Genomic DNA, 15,109 nt, shown 5'->3' with positions numbered 1-15,109 from the left:
TCCCCCTCACTTTCTGGGATGGAGTGCAAAAATACCTTCAGTCTCTCAAATCTCCACACTTCTGCTGCTCCAATTCTGGTCGTTGCTCTAATACAGATAATTAATAAAAGAGAACAAACAGCCAATGCCCACTGGAAGAGGGTGCCATTACCTGCCATCCTGAGGTGAATGACAGTTCAATGTTGCATTGGAGAAACTTAGATGTGCACAATGGAGCCTGTAGGGGAAGGTCTGCAGAAAATATCCTTCCAGTTTTTATTTCTATTGTTGCAAATTATATAAATCTCTCCTATTTAGTTCAATGTTTTAGTGCCCTTCTCAGAGGTCATGAGGAGCTCTCTGTAGCCCAACACATTGCTTTACTCTTCTAAGTGGATGAAAATTGTGTTTGGCAGGTTTGTGCCATCGCAGTCCAAGCAGGCAGCGTGTGGGCTCAGCCAAGGTGCACAAGGATGCAGAAAACAGCTCTTCCCAGGGCAGACGCTACAACCACGGTACTGTAGCAGCAGAGCTGCAGCGACTGGCAGAAAAGCAAGCAGCCAGGCAGTATTCCCCACCCAGCCACATCAGCCTCCTTACACAGCAGGTATGTAGGCAACAAGGTTTCCTTGGTGACAATAGAAAAGACTGGTGCAGTCTCCTGAGTCAAAGCCAAGGACTGGGACAGGCTGTTCTGGGAAGAGAGAATCTCACAAAAGTGGATTTTCTTCCTGTTTGCTGCTTTGAGATTGTGGACTAAGGCTCTCTTAGACTATAAATTGCATAAGGAAGTGCTTGAAGCCCTGTTGCTCAAATGGTTAGACTGGACAAAGTACTATAAAATATATTGTAAGGAAGAAATCTGCCCCAGCTGTCAGTGGAGAGGATCGATGGAGAACTAAGTCTTTCCCAACTTTTATTTCTTAAATTTTTATTCGCTTAAAATCACCTGCCTCATTCCTTCATTGACTTGTCAAATACAGGACTGTGGCATCATGGGGGAATCAGGAAACAGTATCAGACTGATGAGCACAGCAGAAGGGGTGACTGTTTCCATAGAAATGCCTGGGCAAGCAGAATAATAACATTGGAAATCTAGAGAGAATGTGTGGCAGGTTAATAGGGTTTTGATAAAACAGATTCCATTCAAATCTTAACTCCATTCTGAATTTCAAGTTAGTGTAAAATGTGGCAGCCCTTTTGTTAAACATGGCATCCTTCCAGGAACATATGACATTGTACTTCATGGTCTGTACTGGCTGCTTGTGGTTTTCCAGTTAGAATTTTAAGGCGCTGGTTTTGAGCTACAATATCCTAAATGACCTGGACTCTACTAACTTGAGAGGCTACCTCTCGCCATGCAATACTGCTGCACTTTTGATCAACAGAGATGCTCAAGCTAGATCTCCCTAGGCTGCTAGCAGTTTGTTTGAACCAAGTTGGGTCCTCCACTTTGGAAATAACTCTTCTTCCCCATCCCTCACCTGGTACAAAATAGTTCAAATCTGTTGACTATCTGGAATACTGCAAGGCCCATCTGTTTGAATGGGTGTTTGGGGGAGAGATGAGATGGGTGCTGAATGGGGATGTTTTGCTATGGTTTTTGATTAATGGCTGTTTTTTGTTTTATTGTGTGTTTTTGAATGTCTGTTGTGGTGGTTAGCACTGGGATAGTTGTGTCTTATTTGCTTTAACATTAAAAAAATCTTTTGGGCACCTGGCTGAGTTTGTAGGGTTGGATAGATTATGGACTTTTCTGCCTCTAGGCTAGTGGTCCCACCTCAGTCCTGGTAGCTCTGAGAGCTGAAATCTGACTCCTGTTCAGTGGTCCTTGCATGAAGTTCATTGATGGTCTTAGTTGGACCCTAATGGACAGATAGCCATGGTACCAAAACACTTTCAAAATCTGGCCCTTTTATTGGTAGACCCAGGAGAGAAGACAAGGACTGAATCAGTCATAGAATCTGAACTTCTATCTTACCCCTATAGAGGAGGTCCCTCTAAATTTGGATTGACATTGGTGGAAACGGTGAAGGAAGCTTGTATTGCTGCTGCCCATACTGTTCAATCCCCACGCTGTCCATCTGGCACTTTGCACCAACTCTAAATATACTTAGAATAGAATCTAGACTTCTCTTTTAGTTCAAAACTTGTCAGTAGAGCTGCTCAGAAATTTTCCTATGGAACATATTTTCTGTCAGATAGTACTGATTCATCAAAAGTAAAACGTGTCATGGAAATGTGTTGCCTTTGACAAAAAGGTTTAGATAAGATTGAAATGTTTCATTTCAGCAATTTTGGAGCAGAATATTTTGATTTTCCGTTTTGAAATTAGTTTGTTTCCGTTGTTTTATATTATAAAATATATAATGGAAAAAGTCAAAATCAGAATGAAATATTTAGATATTGTTGAAACACAGTGTTTTGATTGATCAGAAACAATGCTTCCCCTCTCCCCCCCACTGTTTGGAATGGAAGAAGTTTCGAAATGGTGAAGCTTTCCCTGAAATGAAAAATCTGATTCTCACACACTAACTACTTGTTAGTGTCTCCTAGTCTTTTCATAGAGAGCTCTAGCTGCCTTTTGGCCACTATTTACAAATGGCTGATAGGATTCTCATGGCTTTGTCTGGCTTCCTTTTTCCATCACTGCTGATGAGACACATTTGCATGGAGATGGTAGTAACTTTCTCCATCCTACAAAGGCCTAAATGGTTCCTTGGTAGCTAATTGTGATGCAATGTGTGTCCACATTGCTTGTTTGTTGGGAATAGGGAATGAGAAGGAAAATGAGAAAACTGGTTTGAAGAAAATGCTTTTATCTCCATGTACATCCCTGTCTATTAATCAGTAGGGATGACAAGGGGTAGTATCCAGGCATCAGACATGATCGAGTCTGAGTGCATGCCAGTATTTTGTAAAGGGCAGCTGTAAGTCTGGAAATATGTTGCTTGTATAAGGAGAGTGGTTGATGTTGCTTTCATGCCTGCAGGATCTCCAAAGTTATGTATTTACAGAGGGATTGGGTTTAGGATAGTTCCACAGTCCTGTATAGAAGGAAACTGAGAGTGGGTGGAGGCACCTCCTTTGAAGGACACACTGCATTTAGTTAGGATCCCAGACCTTTCCTCACTCGCCTGTTAATTGCAGTGCCTCATTTTTGATATGGAGATAGTCTTCAGAGGTAACAGATTCCAGCATGCAATGCTTCATTTTGACCTAAGCAAGTTGGACACAATGTGTTTTGGGATGTACAGTTTCTAAAAGCTTTGCCTCTGTATTGAAGATGAGGATGGCCATGGTTTAGGTTTCAGAACTCTGAGACTGAACTTTGACAATCCCAACACTGATCCATGCATAGAGGATTTACACTGAGCGGTGAAAGGTATGAGGTAGTGCCAAAGATGAAATAGATGTGCATAACTTTGGGATAAGAAAGGAAATTCAGATCAGAGGGCGTTATCACTCTAAGGAGTGTGGAAGGGTTGCTGGAGTATAAACACTTGGGTACTTATCCTTGGTGGTGTAAGGGTGAGTGACTGGAGTGCAGCCTGGTGGCATGTACTGCTAGGCATCATAAAAACAGCCATACTGGGTCAGACCAATGGTCCATCTAGCCCAGCATATTTTGTCTTCCAACAGTGGCCAATGCCAGGTGCTTCACAGGGAGTGAACAGAACAGATAATTGTCAAGTGATCCATCCCCTGTCACCCATTCCCAGCTTTGGGCAAACAGAGGCTAGGGACACCATCATCATCTCAAATGAGGCTTCAGAGATCTCCTGGTATTACCCAGTCAGCAGTACCTCGAGTTAGAGTGTCACGGCAAAAAACTCAAGCAGGGAGCCTGCAGATGAACTCAGCTCTTCCTCTCCAGCTGCTACCAGGGGCAACTTCTCAGTTCTTTATCTGTCCCCCTCTAGAGACATCCTGCCTCCTGAATGCCTGGAAGCTCAATGCTGCACTTAAGATATATACACAATCTTCTCAGCCTAGGAATTGATAAGAAATAACTTGAAAGATGATGGTTTGGAGGAATCAGAATATAACTGCAAAGCCCACTGGAACATGGTTAAAGTAGGATATTCTAAAAGGGCTTGTTTATGTAGAAGGCACCTGGATATCATTTATCTTACTAATAAAATCGTTTAAAGTCACTTCCACAGGAGCCCATGCAGCTTAGTTGTGAGGTGGCTGACCTGTAGGAGAGGGACTTGCTATTAGATTTCATCATCACTAATTCATCACTTATTGCTTTAGACCAGTGATACTCAATAGATAGCTCGCGGGCTAAATGTGGCCCGCCAAGGCTTTCTCTGTGGCCCACCAGCTCACCTTAAAAAAATGTTTGATTAAATTCACGAACAGTATAATTTGCCTATGACTTCCTTAATAAGTAACTTATTGGCAGTGCTTAATTTGTAATGAAAGCGGTGCTGGGGCTCAGCCCCAGCACAATTTAGGCACTGGCGTGGTTGGAAAGTGCTGGCTGAGCACCCAGCTCTGTAGGCAACACTACTGCCAGCAGCACAGAAGTAAGGGTGGTATTGCCAGCAGCAATGCTCCCTTCAGGGCTGAGTGGCTGGAGAGCAGTGGCTGCTGGCTAGGAGCCCAGAGGTTCTGGGGCTATGAACTTCCAAGCCTAGAGGTGCCTAGAAAGCCCCAGCACAAATTAAGCACTGTTTGCTGGATCTTAAGTTCTTGCAATTGCAATCAGCTATGATTGAGTTAGGATTCCACCCATTTTTTCCTTAGTGATGGAAATGGAACCAGAAATGAATGTGCATGGGAGTAAATGTCACAAAGTCAACAGCAAAAACCGAGCTTTTAACCCATTCTGAACAGTGGATTTTCTTTTTTATTCTTTTTTATTATGCCATCACATTTAAAGGCAAAACCTTTGTGTTTAATATGCCAAAGCACTGTATCCATCTGTAAGGTCATCAACATGAAGTGACGCTTTGAATCAAAGCACAGTAACTTCAATGCTGCCTATCCTCCTGGCAGTTTTGCAAGACATGACAAAATTGAAAATCTGAAGTCTTTCATCTCACACATCAAATGTCATTCTGACAACATCAGTGACTGTATAGGAAAAAACAACAGCTGCTTCTTGTCGGATGATGTTGGTACCAGCTAAAAAGAAAAAGCCTTTCCTGCGTGCTGAGTTTGCGAAGACGTGCATGTTGGAAATGCTGGAGGAGCTTTTTGCCAGAGATAAAGATAAGAATGATATTGTGAATCTGTGAAGCAAGTTCCCCTGTCTGATTCCATGGCAGTGCAAAGATTGGAGGTAATTTATGAGGATTGTTTGTCAGCACTGCTTTCTGATTTAAAAAATGCCAAACACAAGTCTCTTGCAATAGATAAATTAAGTGATTTAAGTGACACTGCCCAGCTATCGCTGTTCGTTAGATTTTTATGATGGTGAAATTTTCAAGGAAGAGTTTTTGTGCTTAATACCATTAGAAACCTACAACACAGAAGAGATCATTTTTGAAAAGGTAAAAGGTTTTTTTGAAAAAAATCTGCAGAAAGTAAACTTGCTTGTTATAGATAGAGATCCCTCCATGATAGGGAACGAGAAGGGCTTTGCTTCATGTTTCGCAGTGATACACCTTTCAGGTTTTCATTAAATACATTTCACTACATCATTCACCAGACTGTCCTGTTCAGTAAGTTGTCTAGGGGCTTGAAGAAAACAATGGGTATTGTGATGATGATAGTGAACTACATACGCCAAATTTCTAGCTTGCAACATAGTCTTTTTAAAGCTCTTTTACAAGACTTTTCAGCCAAATACAGTGACCTGTTGCAGCACAACAACGTTCTCTGGTTAAGTAGGGGGCACATGTTAGAGAGGTTTTGTGCACTTCAAAAAGAAACAATAGAATATCTTTCAAACCACAAGACCAACAAGGCTTGCGAGTTCCTGGAATTTATTAATCATATCCCCTCTATGTCATAGGTAGCTTTTCTGTATGATATTACTGGTCACTTGAATTTCTGCAGCTTCGGAGTCTGTTTGAAAAAGTGCGCGCCTTTCAGAGGAATCTTGAAATCTTTCAGAGACATTTAAAAGGAAAGATGTTGCACTTCTACTTCGAGTGATTGCTCATATCCATTCCAATATAGGTGAGTGCGCGCCTTGTGCACTGGTTCCCGGAACTTTTTTCCCCTTAGCAAGCCCCATAGGGCCGGCTCAGGCACCCCTTGGAGTGCCGCGCTCATACCGCGGTATATGAGGTGCCGCCGACCCTGCGGGCCCTCAGTTCCTTCTTTCCGCCCGTTGACAGGTCTTCCCCCAGACGGTCACGGAGGGTAGAGAGTGCGGGCTCCACTCCCAGCTCCGATTCTGAGTCATCAAGCTCCTTGACACCGCGGGCGGTCTAGAGGCTCACGTGCAAGGTGATGCTGCTACAGTTCCGCCTCTCATAGGGAGCGCAGTTCAGGATCTCAAACCCCAGCACCGACTCCAGTGCGGCACCGGTCTCGATCCCCAGCACACAGCCCAGTGTGGATCCCAGCGCCTGACCAGACCCGACACGCTCGGCACCGGTCCCGATCCCTGGCACGCAGCCCGGCGCAGATCCCGGTGCCCAGTGACACAGCCACGCAACGCCGGTCCAGATCCCCAGCACAACTCCCAGCACTGGCAGAGACTCAACGGTACTGGTCCCGATCCCCGGGCCAGAGCCTGGTGAGGATCCCAGTACCGAAAGACTCCCCACCGACAGCACCTCCGGCACCATGCCACCAGTCAAGATCCTCAGAGTCGGAGCTGAGGTGGAGAGGTCACGGTCGGCACCGCTCCTGATCTCTTAGGGGCAAGTGCTTTCGCAAGACCTCGGCGACAAGGAGGAGATCATATTCCAGCTCCTCCAGTTGTTCACCCCCTCGCCGGCACCGCAGGTGTCGGCACCGATAATCCTCCTCGTCATCTCGGAGCAGGTCGTCGACGAGGGCCGACCGGGACCGCAAACTTCGTAGACACCACTCCAGCGGCTCGGGGTCTCGTGCCCATTGGGAGGCTTCCCAGTCGGCACCGTTGCCAGCACTGGCATGGCCACAAGGGCCCTGGCAGTGGCCCTACTGGGGGTCTTGGGGAGCCCAGTTGGGCCAGGGTACGGTCTCGGTCTGGTCCTCAGTGGCCCAGCCGGTACCGTCCCCACCGAGCGAGCCAGACAAGGGCCATTCCTCGGAGGAGGAATCGGAACCTCAGGAGGGTCCCTCCACGGGGCCCCTCCCACAATTCTCCTCGTCTTCCCCTGACGATGTGGCCTCCAGGGACCATGGGGCACCCCTGCCTGACTTTCAGGCATATCAAGAACTGCTTAAGAGGGTGGCCAGCAACTTGAATCTGGAGCTCAAAGAGCTCTCTCAGGAGGAGGACCCCCTCTTTGGTGTGTCAGGGTCAGCAGGGCCATCCAGAGTTGGCCTGCCAGTGCACGAGAGGGTTTTGCAGCTGGCCAAGGCCCTCTGGCCAACCCCCGCCTCAGTTGCCAAGGGCCAAGGGCACCGAATAAAAATACTATGTCCCTGCGGAGGGGTTTGAATTTCTCTATAACCACCCTGCTTGGGGATTCTCGTGGTTGATGCCACCAACCAACGAGACAGGCAGGGGACCCAGGGCAATACCCCCAAGAATAAGGATAATAAAAAGCTAGACCTTTTCGGCCGCAAGGTCTATTTTACGGGAGCCCTGCAGCTGAGGATCGCCAACCACCAGGCACTCCTTGGCCATTACAACCTGAACCTCTGGTCCTCTTTACAGAGGTTCTTGCAGGGATTGCCACAGGACCAAGCAGCGGACTTTGCCACTGTCATGGAGGAAGGCGCTGCAGTGGCAGGGGCGGCCTTACTAACGACCAGCGATGCAGCAGACACCACTAGCAGAGCCATAGCTTTGGGCATTGTGATGTGGTGGTGTTCCTGGCTGCAGTCATCAGGGCTGTCTCAAGAGGTCCAACAGTCCATTCAGGACCTGCCTTTCGATGGCGCTGGCCTCTTCTCTGAAAAGACAGATGACAAACTGCACGCCTTAAAGGACTCCAGGGCTACATTAAGATCATTAGGGCTCTACATTAGGGCTCTTAGCCGCAAGCCCAACGCCAGCCCCAGCCTGTCCCTAGGCCGCCTCCCAGACCTGTTCAACCCAGGAGGGGTCAGGACAGATGTAGACTGCCTAACCAGCACAACCGCCAGAGGTCCTCGGTGGGCCCCCAACAAGGCCCAACCAAGGGGCATAACAACAAGCGCCAATTTTAATGGTGCACCCGACGGTAGCACTTTCACCGTCCCTCTGGATCTGACCCTACTGTTCACCCACAGACTCAGGCTGTACTACACCGAGTGGCAGAACATCACCTCAGACCGTTGGGTCCTCGGTGTAGTCCAGAGGGGCTACGCCCTGCAACTCACGGCCTTCCCCCCGGACTCTCCCCCTACCCCGTCCCTCTTCAGGGACCCTTCTCACGAGCAACTCCTCATACAGGAGGTGAACTCTGTCCTCCTCTTTGGAGCTGTGGAAGACGTTCCTCCACAGGAAAGGGGTTCTACTCATGATATTTCCTCATTCCCAAGGCAAAGACGGGCCTGAGGCCCATATTAGACCTCCACCATCTGAACAAATTCATCAGACGCCTCAGGTTCCGTATGGTTTCCCTAGCCTCCATCATTCCTGCTCTAGATCCAGGGGACTGGTATGCTGCCCTCGACTTAAAGGACGCTTATTTTCATATTACTATCGTTCCCGGTCACAGACAGTGCCTCCAGTTTGTGGTAGCTGGCTCCCACTATCAGTTCTCGGCCCTGCCCTTTGGCCTCTCGTCCGCCCCCAGAGTGTTCACAAAATGCATGGCAGTGATGGTGGCACACCTGTGCCGCAGAGGGGTTCAGATCTTCCCCTACCTGGATGATTGGCTGATCCGGGGCAGGTCCAGGTCCCACGTGACGAACAGCCTGGCACTCACCTGCGCGACATGCCCCAGACCGGGGCTGCTCATAAACGAGCAGAAGTCCACTCTCACCCTGGTGTAGCACATGGACTTTATCAGCGCCACCCTGGATGCCACCCAGGCCAGAGCCTTCCTCCCACAACCTCGCTTTGAGGCGATGGCTGCCATAATCGACAATCTCCACAGGTCCCCCACGACGACAGCCAGGCACTGCCTGCAGCTGTTGGGACACATGGCGGCCTGTACATATGTGGTGAGGCTGGCTCGCCTCAAACTCAGGCCTCTCCAGGCGTGGTTGGCCTCCGTATATGCGCCAGCCAGGCACTCACTGAACAGAGTGGTCACCATTCCCACTCAGGTACTGACCTCCCTGAATTGGTGGAGGGACCCAGGGGAGGTACTGAGAGGTGTTCCCTTCAGAGACTTGGCACCATCAATAACTCCTATCACGGATGCCTCGGATGTGGGCTGGGGGGCCCACATCAGCAGCGACCTCAGCACCCAGGGGCTCTGGTTGGCACAGGAGAGGTATCTTCACATCAACGTCTGGGAGCTCAGGGCAGTCCGCCTGTCCTGCAAGATATTCCTCAGATTCCTGAGGAGCAGGATGGTGCAGGTCCTCACGGACAACACAGTGGCCATGTTTTACATGAACAGGCGGTGGGGGGGGCGCTCTTCGGCCCTTTGCCAGGATGCCATTCGACTTTGGGACTTTGCGGTGAGGCACGACTTCCACATATCTGCCTCTCACCTCCTGGGGGTCAGGAACGAAGAGGCAGACCGCCTCAGCAGGTCGTTTCTCTCCCGCCACAACTGGTCACTGCACCCGGAGGTGGTGACTTCCATTTTCCGCAAGTGGGGTGTTCCCCAACTGGACCTGTTCCCGTCGTCCTGGAACTGGAAGTGCCCAAGGTTCTGCTCGCTCCAGGGTCGCGAGCCGGGCTCCATCTCCAACGCGTTCCTTATAGATTGGACGGGGACCCTCATGTATGCGATTCCCCCCCATTCCACTGCTGCCCAAAGTCCTCTTGAAGATCAAGAGGGACAACGCAGATATCATACTGATCACCCCAGCCTGGCCGAGACAGCATTGGTTCAGCATGTTGCTGGACCTGTCCATCGCCACACCCCTGCCGCTCCCGAAGCGTCACAACCTGCTCTCCCAGGACCAGGGTCGCCTGCTCCACCCGGACCTGGACTCCCTCCACCTGATGGCATGGAGACTCTCTGGCTGATGGAGGGAGAGAGAGCCTGCTCAGTGCAGGTCCAACAGGTTCTGCTGCGTAGCAGAAAACCTTCCACTCAGGTGGTGTACCGGGTCAAGTGGAAGCACTTTATCTGTTGGGCGGAATCCTGGGTTATCCCACCAAGCTGTTCACCCATACAGGCAATTTTGGAGTACCTGCTCCACCTGAAGCTGCAGGGTCTAGCTCTGGCCTCTCTGAAGGTGCACCTGGCAGCCATCTCAGCCTTCCAACAGCCGATGGAAGGGTGGTCACTATTCTCAAACCCCATGTCAGTCAGGTTCTTTAAAGGGGTGGAGAGGCTGTATCCGCAGGTCCGTGACCCAGTGCCTCCCTGGGATTTGAAGCTGGTCCTTGCCGCTCTGACAGGACCCCCCTTCGAGCCCATGGCTACATGCCCGCTGCTCGTCCTCTCTTGGAAGGTAGCCTTCCTGGTGGCCATTACATCGGCTAGGAGGGTCTCCGAGATAAGGGCTTTGACCTCGGAGTCCCCCTACACTGTACTTTATAAAGACAAGGTGCAACTGAGACCCCACCCGGCCTTCCTGCCTAAGGTGGTGTCTCAGTTTCATTATAACCAGGATATCTTCCTCCCTGTGTTCTTTCCCAAACCGCACGGGTTGAAGGAGGAGCAGAGATGGCACTCGCTGGACGTCAGATGTGCCCTGGCCTACTAGATCGACCGGACGAGGCCGTTCCGGAAATCAATGCAGCTGTTCATGGCAGTGGCGGACCAGATGAAGGGCTCACCTGTCTCCACCCAGCGCATCTCCTTCTGGATCACCGCCTGCATCAGGACCTGCTACGAGCGAGCGAAGGTGCTGCTTCCAGGAGCTGTGTCAGCGCACTCAACCAGAGCCCAGGCCTTGTCGGCGGCCTTCCTGGAGAGAGTGCCCCTGCAGGACATCTGCAAGGCAGCGACCTGGTCGTCGGTCCACACCTTCACATCACACTATGCCATCATGTAGCAGGTGAGAGAGGATGCGGCCTTCGGCAGGGCCGTGCTCATGAGAGTAGCTTGACGCTGACTCCTACCCACCTTCAAGGTATGGCTATTTAATCACCTATATTGGAATGGATGTGAGCAATCACTCGAAGTAGAAAACAGGGTTACTTACCAGTAACTGTTGTTCTTCGAGATGTGTTGCTCATATCCATTCCACACCCACCCTCCATCCCCGCTGTCGGAGTTGGCAGAAAGAAGGGACTGAGGGCCCGCAGGGCCGGCAGCGCCTCAAATACCGCGGCATGAGCGCAGCACTCCAGGGGGTGCCTGAGCCGGCCCTACGGGGCTTGCTAAGAGGAAAAAAGTTCCGGGAACCAGTGCACGGGGCACACACTCACCTATATTGGAATGAGCAACACATCTCGAAGAACAGCAGTTACTGGTAAGTAACCCTGTTTTTCACACATTCCATGTTGTTGCTACTGATGAAACTTTCAAAGAAAAGAATGCAAGAATTCCTAAACAATCTAATCGAAAATTTTAAAATGCAATTTTAGAATTTTAAAATTCCAAAGGATTTGCTTTTATTTGTTCGTGATCCATTTATTGTCTCAGCCTATGGACCTTGCCCTTCTGAAGCAAAGAACACTTTTTATTCAACTGGTGAAAGTGCCTTTCAGTTAGAAATTGCCCTGAAGGCAGAATTCAGAGAAGTGGGACTTTGTGATTTCTGAACTCAATATGCTGACCATTTTCAGAATAGCCAGAATCTAGCCATCTATCTTTTAATGACGTTCAGATCAATGTTCCTCTGCAAATCTGGGTTTTCTACAATGAACATTATAAAAAAGCAATATCATAGTCGCCTGGCAGATGAGCACCTTCACCAGTGCATGCACCTAGCCCTGCCCTCCTACAAACCACTGTTCACAAAACTTGCCAGAGATTGTCCATGTCATCTCTCCTGTTAGAGATTGCGAGAAACACAGGTAATAATGTAGATTATTTTATTATGTTATGTATAATGTTGATATTTGTTAAAAGATAGAAACACTAATACTTACGTTGCAATCAAGGTCTTTATTTATTGGCAGCTGAAGTTTTTTGGTTTTGTTTGTTTTTTTGTCAGCCTTCTACGCAAATGGTCTGCCTCTTGTCATAAAATTCTCAAATCAGCTTACAGGAGATGTAATTGAGTATCACTGCTTTAGACCTTTGCTGCCATTAATTCTGCTGGGTCTGTGATTTGATGGCCCAGAATATCTGGGCCAGGGGCAAGAACTTCTTTGGTATCTTTCTGTGAAATGAAATGTCTTTGCCTGGGCTGTCTGTGTTGTGTCCACCTGCGACTCTGTTGAGGCATTCTGAGCATATTACCTACTTTCCAAGGGCATCTGGGCAGCTTCTTTTCCATTTAAGTTTTAAATGAACTTCTTTATCATCTTTTTATCTCTCTGTTGACCAGGGTCTCTGGAGTTCTCAAGAAAGAGGCCTCAGCAGCTCTGCTTGGAATGATGCTTCTGTCCTGCCTTGAAGTTCCTCTCCTACTATCTCTAATCCCTCCTGTTCCTCTCTGCACCCTTTCCTTGCCCCAAAGCATCTAATTCACATTTCTTTTCTTAATATTTTATGTTTCATCCTCAGTACTGGGACGCTTACATTTCTTATAACTTTTAAACCAACTGGTTGCTGAAATGTCATGGTTCAACAGGAATTTTTAGACCTGATAACTAAAGAGATGTTAGTATATAAGTAAGACATTTTTGAGTATATCACAGGCAGGTAACCTGAGAAAATCAGTGGGTCCCAGTTCTGGATTAAAATAATTAAAGAGAATAAGGGCATTGCAGAGAAGTTGATTTCTTTGTATCAGACTTCACCCCCCAGAGGATGTTGGGAAGACACCTATCTAGAATTATTCTTTTCACATAATGAAGCTGACCGAGGTGTCAAAAGAGGAAGGAATGGAATAACGTGATAAAGAGCAGTTGTCCCCAGGACTGGATGGTCTTCCTCCAACAGTTCTGAAGGAATGCAAAAATGAAGTGACTGAGCTGCTAACAAAAACTTGCACTCTCTCTTATTAAAGTCAGCTACTATACCAGAGGATGGCATATGTGATTATCTTTTTTAAAAGGCAGAAGGGTATTCTTGGTGAGCCTTGCTTCAGTATCAGATATATTGGTTGAAATAATTAAAATGTGAATTTTGTAAACCACCTAGAGAAACATAAGACAGGGACAAAAAACTCTGTCTTTGATCTATTAGAATTCTTTGAGCTCATCAGCAAAATAGTAAATAAAAGAGAACTTGTTAATATTATTTGGGCTTTCAAAAAGCCTTTGACAAAGTCCCTTACAAGAGGCAACTAAGCAAGGCAAGTAGTCATGGGCTGAGAGGTAAAGTTCTATCATGGATTGGAAACTGACTGAGACAGAAAACAAAGGGTAGGAATAACTGACCAGTTTTTAACAATGCAAAGTACTAATGCAAGTAAAACATTGGAAGTGGTGTTTAAAAGTATTAGTGATCTGGAAAAAGGGGGGGGATGAACAATGAAATAGCAAAATGTATAGATGGCAAAGACTAGAAAAAACTGAGACACTTAATGCTGGGTGACTAGGTAGCACTGTAGAGACAAGCAAATAAGTAACATTGTAAAGAATACTTTTAACTACTTGTATATATTAGAGGTCTCCAAATTAACTGTAATCACTCAGGAAAAAGACTTGAGTTCCATTCTGGATTGCTCAATGGAAACATCTGCTTTGTGTCAAAAAGTCAAGAGATCAAACAAAATATTAGGATATATAAGGAATGGGATAGAAAATAATATGCTATTATAAAAAAATGATGTGCCCTCACATAAAATATTGTGTTCAGTTCTGATCACCCTATCTAATACAGAATATAGCAAAAATAGAAGGGATTCAGAGATGGGTGATTGAAATGATTAGAGGCAGGGAAAGACTTCTATATCAAGAGAGATTGAAAAGATTAAGACTTTTACTTTAGGGAAGAGATGAGTTAAAGAGGATGTAATGAAGGTATACAGAACATGAATGGTATAGAGAAGATAAATCATGTGAACTCTAGACTTTCTCACAATAAAAGAACAAGGGAACATTCAAAGGCATTGGATTCATTGGAAGACATTCATTGGAAGGCAACCAATTTAAAACTGATAAAAGAAAGTACTTATTTACACAGAAAATGCTTAACCTGTGGAATGCACTGCCACAAGATATTATTAAGGCCAAGAGCTTAACAGGATTCAAAACAGTTTCAGACGTGCTTACGACAATAAAAACAGGCACAGTTACATTAGACAGGATAACAAAAATTACATAAGTAATATACCCTCAGACTTTGCGGCATAAGTCAAACACTGATAGACAGAGGTTATAAAGAAACTTCTCCTTTAAGTGGGTTATTTCACAAATGTCCACGATGGTGTTTCTTGCACCTTCTTTTAAATTTTCCACTATGGAGTTTCTTGCACCTTCCTCTGAAGCGTGGGTCAGAAAGAATACTGGATTTGCTTGACCACTGCTCTGAATTGATCTTGCAATTTTTATGTTCCTATGCTAATGTGAGTCCTTAACTCTATTAGAATCTGCATGCTCTGCTGCTTCTCCCATCTTTGTGACCCTTTCTTCTTTCCTACTTTTTTGCATTCTAGACAAGATAATTTCATTTTACATGTAAGGTTATTGAGATGGTTGTGGTGAAATAATACTAGCAATATCTGGAATCCTTGCACTTCCCTGAAAGTCTCTTTTCAGTGTTAGGCCTAGCCATGGCATTATGTGATACTGATTTGGTGGTTGAGCTCCTGACTCTAGGTCTTCGTTTCCCTGAGTCCTGACACTTCTGTTGCTAGGTTTGCCTGGCTGAGATTGGGGTATGAACGAAACAAATGTTTGAGGCCAGGGGCACGTGTTGGAATTCAAATTCCAGCACTTTTGAAGGGGCACATTCTG

General features: G+C 46.9%; 1 protein-coding gene across 6 annotated transcripts in view; it reads left to right on the top strand.

The window, feature by feature from the left end:
* Nucleotides 1-15,109, top strand: part of TTLL5 (tubulin tyrosine ligase like 5) — a 194,208-nt gene that overhangs the window by 91,962 nt on the left and 87,137 nt on the right. For all 6 annotated transcript variants that reach the window (XM_067532885.1, XM_067532877.1, XM_067532912.1 and 3 more), the window contains one exon: nucleotides 396-586. In XM_067532885.1, the coding sequence (XP_067388986.1) occupies nucleotides 396-586 (191 nt within the window). The remainder of the gene's footprint in view (nucleotides 1-395; nucleotides 587-15,109) is intronic.

This window comes from Emydura macquarii, unplaced genomic scaffold, assembly GCF_026122565.2.
Source record: "Emydura macquarii macquarii isolate MOO-44397 ecotype Brisbane River unplaced genomic scaffold, CSIRO-AGI_Emac_v2 contig_374, whole genome shotgun sequence".
NCBI lineage: Eukaryota > Metazoa > Chordata > Testudines > Chelidae > Emydura > Emydura macquarii.
This window is presented reverse-complemented; position numbering and strand designations above follow the sequence as displayed.